The sequence below is a fragment of the Oncorhynchus keta genome, unplaced genomic scaffold, assembly GCF_023373465.1.
Source record: "Oncorhynchus keta strain PuntledgeMale-10-30-2019 unplaced genomic scaffold, Oket_V2 Un_contig_6160_pilon_pilon, whole genome shotgun sequence".
Lineage (NCBI taxonomy): Eukaryota > Metazoa > Chordata > Actinopteri > Salmoniformes > Salmonidae > Oncorhynchus > Oncorhynchus keta.
Genome location: NW_026288708.1, coordinates 1 through 5,000, shown reverse-complemented (window position 1 = coordinate 5,000; position 5,000 = coordinate 1). Strand labels below are relative to the sequence as shown.

The 5,000-nt window shown below is 48.7% G+C and overlaps 2 protein-coding genes across 8 annotated transcripts in view; both read right to left on the bottom strand.

Annotated features, from left to right (window-relative positions):
• LOC127925722 (uncharacterized) overlaps positions 1 to 798 on the bottom strand; it is a 2,494-nt gene extending 1,696 nt beyond the window's left edge. For all 7 annotated transcript variants that reach the window (XR_008122044.1, XM_052510809.1, XM_052510812.1 and 4 more), the window contains exon 1: positions 1 to 798. This exon is cut by the window's left edge and continues 12 nt beyond it. Coding sequence is in view for 6 of the 7 variants with exons in the window: in XM_052510809.1 (XP_052366769.1) it covers positions 1 to 110 (110 nt within the window). In the remaining variant the exon portion in view is untranslated.
• The window catches only part of LOC127925723 (F-box/WD repeat-containing protein 7-like), a gene marked incomplete at its 5' end in the record, with an annotated part of 6,564 nt that extends 5,217 nt beyond the window's left edge, over positions 1 to 1,347 (bottom strand). Inside the window, one exon of the mRNA XM_052510822.1 lies at positions 1,234 to 1,347. Coding sequence (XP_052366782.1) covers positions 1,234 to 1,347 — 114 coding nt within the window. The remainder of the gene's footprint in view (positions 1 to 1,233) is intronic.
• Positions 1,348 to 5,000: the final 3,653 nt, after the last annotated feature.

Here is a 5,000-nt window from a genome sequence, read left to right as displayed (position 1 = left end):
AGCTGGTAGGGACAGTCAAGCAGAGAGAGAGACCTCATGACAGTCAGCTGGTAGGGACAGTCAAGCAGAGTGGGAAGAGAGCGAGGGAGACGTGTTGACTTTTGGCTCATTCATGGATTTCCTAGAAGGATTTTAAGTTCAAGAAGTCCATTTTTGAGCTCCTTACTCAATGTTTGTTTAATCCTGTTGACCCTAATGAACCAATCCTCCTGAGTAAAACACATTTAAACCTGTTGACCCTAATGAACCAATCCTCCTGAGTAAATCCTGTTGACCCTCAGGGTAGCAGTGTGACTATCAGTCTTACCAACAGGGTAGCAGTGTGGATATTAGTCTTACCATCAGGGTAGCAGTGTGGATATCAGTCTTACCAACAGGGTAGCAGTGTGGATATTAGTCTTACCATCAGGGTAGCAGTGTGACTATCAGTCTTACCAACAGGGTAGCAGTGTGGATATCAGTCTTACCATTAGGGTAGCAGTGTGGATATCAGTCTTACCAACAGGGTAGCAGTGTGACTATCAGTCTTACCAACAGGGTGGCAGTGTGGATATCAGTCTTACCAACAGGGTAGCAGTGTGACTATCAGTCTTACCAACAGGGTAGCAGTGTGGATATCAGTCTTACCAACAGGGTAGCAGTGTGACTATCAGTCTTACCAACAGGGTAGCAGTGTGACTATCAGTCTTACCATCAGGGTAGCAGTGTGACTATCAGTCTTACCAACAGGGTAGCAGTGTGACTATCAGTCTTACCAACAGGGTAGCAGTGTGACTATCAGTCTTACCAACAGGGTAGCAGTGACTATCAGTCTTACCAACAGGGTAGCAGTGTGACTATCAGTCTTACCAACAGGGTAGCAGTGTGACTATCAGTCTTACCAACAGGGTAGCAGTGTGACTATCAGTCTTACCAACAGGGTAGCAGTGTGACTATCAGTCTTACCAACAGGGTAGCAGTGTGACTATCAGTCTTACCAACAGGGTAGCAGTGTGACTATCAGTCTTACCAACAGGGTAGCAGTGTGACTATCAGTCTTACCAACAGGGTAGCAGTGTGACTATCAGTCTTACCAACAGGGTAGCAGTGTGACTATCAGTCTTACCAACAGGGTAGCAGTGTGACTATCAGTCTTACCAACAGGGTAGCAGTGTGACTATCAGTCTTACCAACAGGGTAGCAGTGTGACTATCAGTCTTACCAACAGGGTAGCAGTGTGACTATCAGTCTTACCTTGCTGGTCAGGGCAGACCAGACTTTCAGACTGTTGTCATCAGATCCACTGACGATGAGGTCACCACAGAACTGCAGACATGTGATCACATGATCATCGTGACCCTTCAGGACCTGTGAGGGGGGAGGGGGGGCATTGTGAGTGAGTTATAGGATTGGTAAAGAGAGATTAAACAAATACAACAAGCTTTTAATCCAAGTTAGAACTGTATCCACATACGGAAACCGTTTAGGAACCAAACCGAGGAACAGTTCAGAATCGGCGTAGTGAATACACACCTGTATACCTTTACCTGACCCCTCAACACACACCTGTATGCCTTTACCTGACCCCTCAACACACACCTGTATACCTTTACCTGACCCCTCAACACACACCTGTATACCTGACCCCTCAACACACACCTGTATGCCTTTACCTGACCCCTCAACACACACCTGTATACCTTTACCTGACCCCTCAACACACACCTGTATGCCTTTACCTGACCCCTCAACACACACCTGTATGCCTTTACCTGACCCCTCAACACACACCTGTATGCCTTTACCTGACCCCTCAACACACACCTGTATGCCTTTACCTGACCCCTCAACACACCTGTATGCCTTTACCTGACCCCTCAACACACACCTGCCTTTACCTGACCCCTCAACACACACCTGTATGCCTTTACCTGACCCCTCAACACACACCTGTATGCCTTTACCTGACCCCTCAACACACACCTGTATGCCTTTACCTGACCCCTCAACACACACCTGTATGCCTTTACCTGACCCCTCAACACACACCTGTATGCCTTTACCTGACCCCTCAACACACACCTGTATGCCTTTACCTGACCCCTCAACACACACCTGTATGCCTTTACCTGACCCCTCAACACACACCTGTATACCTTTACCTGACCCCTCAACACACACCTGTATGCCTTTACCTGACCCCTCAACACACACACCTGTATACCTTTACCTGACCCCTCAACACACACCTGTAACACACACCTGTATGCCTTTACCTGACCCCTCAACACACACCTGTATGCCTTTACCTGACCTCAACACACACCTGTATACCTTTACCTGACCCCTCAACACACACCTGTATACACCTGTCAACACACACCTGTATACCTTTACCTGACCCTCAACACATACCTTTACCTGACCCCTCAACACACACCTGTATACCTTTACCTGACCCCTCAACACACACCTGTATGCCTTTACCTGACCCCCCACCTCCTTTACCTGACAACACACACACACCTGTATACCTTTACCTGACCCCTCAACACACACCTGTATACCTTTACCTGACCCTCAACACACACCTGTATACCTTTACCTGACCCCTCAACACACACCTGTATACCTTTACCTGACCCTCAACAACACACACCTGTATACCCCTCAACACACACCTGTATGCCTTTACCTGACCCCTCAACACACACCTGTATGCCTTTACCTGACCCCTCAACACACACCTGTATGCCTTACCTGACCCTCACCACACCTGTATACCTTTACCTGACCCTCAACACACACCTGTATACCTTTACCTGACCCTCAACACACACCTGTATGCCTTTACCTGACCCCTCAACACACACCTGTATGCCTTTACCTGACCCCTCAACACACACCTGTATGCCTTTACCTGACCCCTCAACACACACCTGTATGCCTTTACCTGACCCCTCAACACACACCTGTATACCTTTACCTGACCCCTCAACACACACCTGTATACCTTTACCTGACCCCTCAACACACACCTGTATACCTTTACCTGACCCCTCAACACACACCTGTATGCCTTTACCTGACCCCTCAACACACACCTGTATACCTTTACCTGACCCTCAACAACACACACCACCTGTATACCTTTACCTGACCCCTCAACACACACACCTGTATACCTTTACCCCCCAACACCCACCTGTATACCTTTACCTGACCCCTCACACACACCTGTATACCTTTACCTGACCCCTCAACACACACCTGTATGCCTTTACCTGACCCCTCAACACACACCTGTATGCCTTTACCTGACCCTCAACACACCTGTATGCCTTTACCTGACCCCTCAACACACCTGTATGCCTTTACCTGACCCCTCAACACACACACCTGTATACCTTTACCTGACCCCTCAACACACACACCTGTATACCTTTACCTGACCCCTCAACACACACCTGTATGCCTTTACCTGACCCCTCAACACACACCTGTATGCCTTTACCTGACCCCTCAACACACACCTGTATGCCTTTACCTGACCCCTCAACACACACCTGTATACCTTTACCTGACCCCTCAACACACACCTGTATGCCTTTACCTGACCCCTCAACACACACCTGTATGCCTTTACCTGACCCCTCAACACACACCTGTATGCCTTTACCTGACCCCTCAACACACACCTACCTTTACCTGACCCCTCAACACACACCTGTATGCCTTTACCTGACCCTCAACACACACCTGTATGCCTTTACCTGACCCCTCAACACACACCTGTATGCCTTTACCTGACCCTCAACACACCTGTATACCTTTACCTGACCCCTCAACACACACCTGTATGCCTTTACCTGACCCCTCAACACACACACACACCTGTATACCTTTACCTGACCCCTCAACACACACCTGTATACCTTTACCTGACCCCTCAACACACACCTGTATACCTTTACCTGACCCCTCAACACACACCTGTATACCTTTACCTGACCCCTCAACACACACCTGTATACCTTTACCTGACCCCTCAACACACACCTGTATACCTTTACCTGACCCCTCAACACACACCTGTATACCTTTACCTGACCCCTCAACACACACCTGTATACCTTTACCTGACCCCTCAACACACACCTGTATACCTTTACCTGACCCCTCAACACACACCTGTTTACCTGACCCTCAACACACACCTGTATACCTTACCTGACCCCTCAACACACACCTTTACCTTACCTGACCCTCAACACACACCTGTATACCTTTACCTGACCCCTCAACACACACCTGTATACCTTTACCTGACCCCTCAACACACACCTGTATACCTTTACCTGACCCCTCAACACACACCTGTATGCCTTTACCACACACCTGTATACCTTACCTGACCCCCTCAACACACACCTGTATACCTTTACCTGACCCCTCAACACACACCTGTATACCTTTACCTGACCCCTCAACACACACCTGTATGCCTTTACCTGACCCCAACACACACCTGTATACCTTTACCTGACCCTCAACACACACCTGTATGCCTTTACCTGACCCCTCAACACACACCTGTATACCTTTACCTGACCCCTCAACACACACCTGTATGCCTTTACCTGACCCTCAACACACAACTGTATGCCTTACCTGACCCCTCAACACACACCTGTATGCCTTTACCTGACCCCTCAACACACACCTGTATACCTTTACCTGACCCCTCAACACACACCTGTATACCTTTACCTGACCCCTCAACACACACACCTGTATACCTTTACCTGACCCCTCAACACACACCTGTATACCTTTACCTGACCCCTCAACACACACCTGTATACAACTTTACCTGACCCCTCAACACACACCTGTATACCTTACCTGACCCCTCAACACACACCTGTATACCTTTACCTGACCCCTCAACACACACCTGTATGCATTTATACCCCCTCAACACACACACCTGTATGCATTTACCTGACCCCTCAACACAC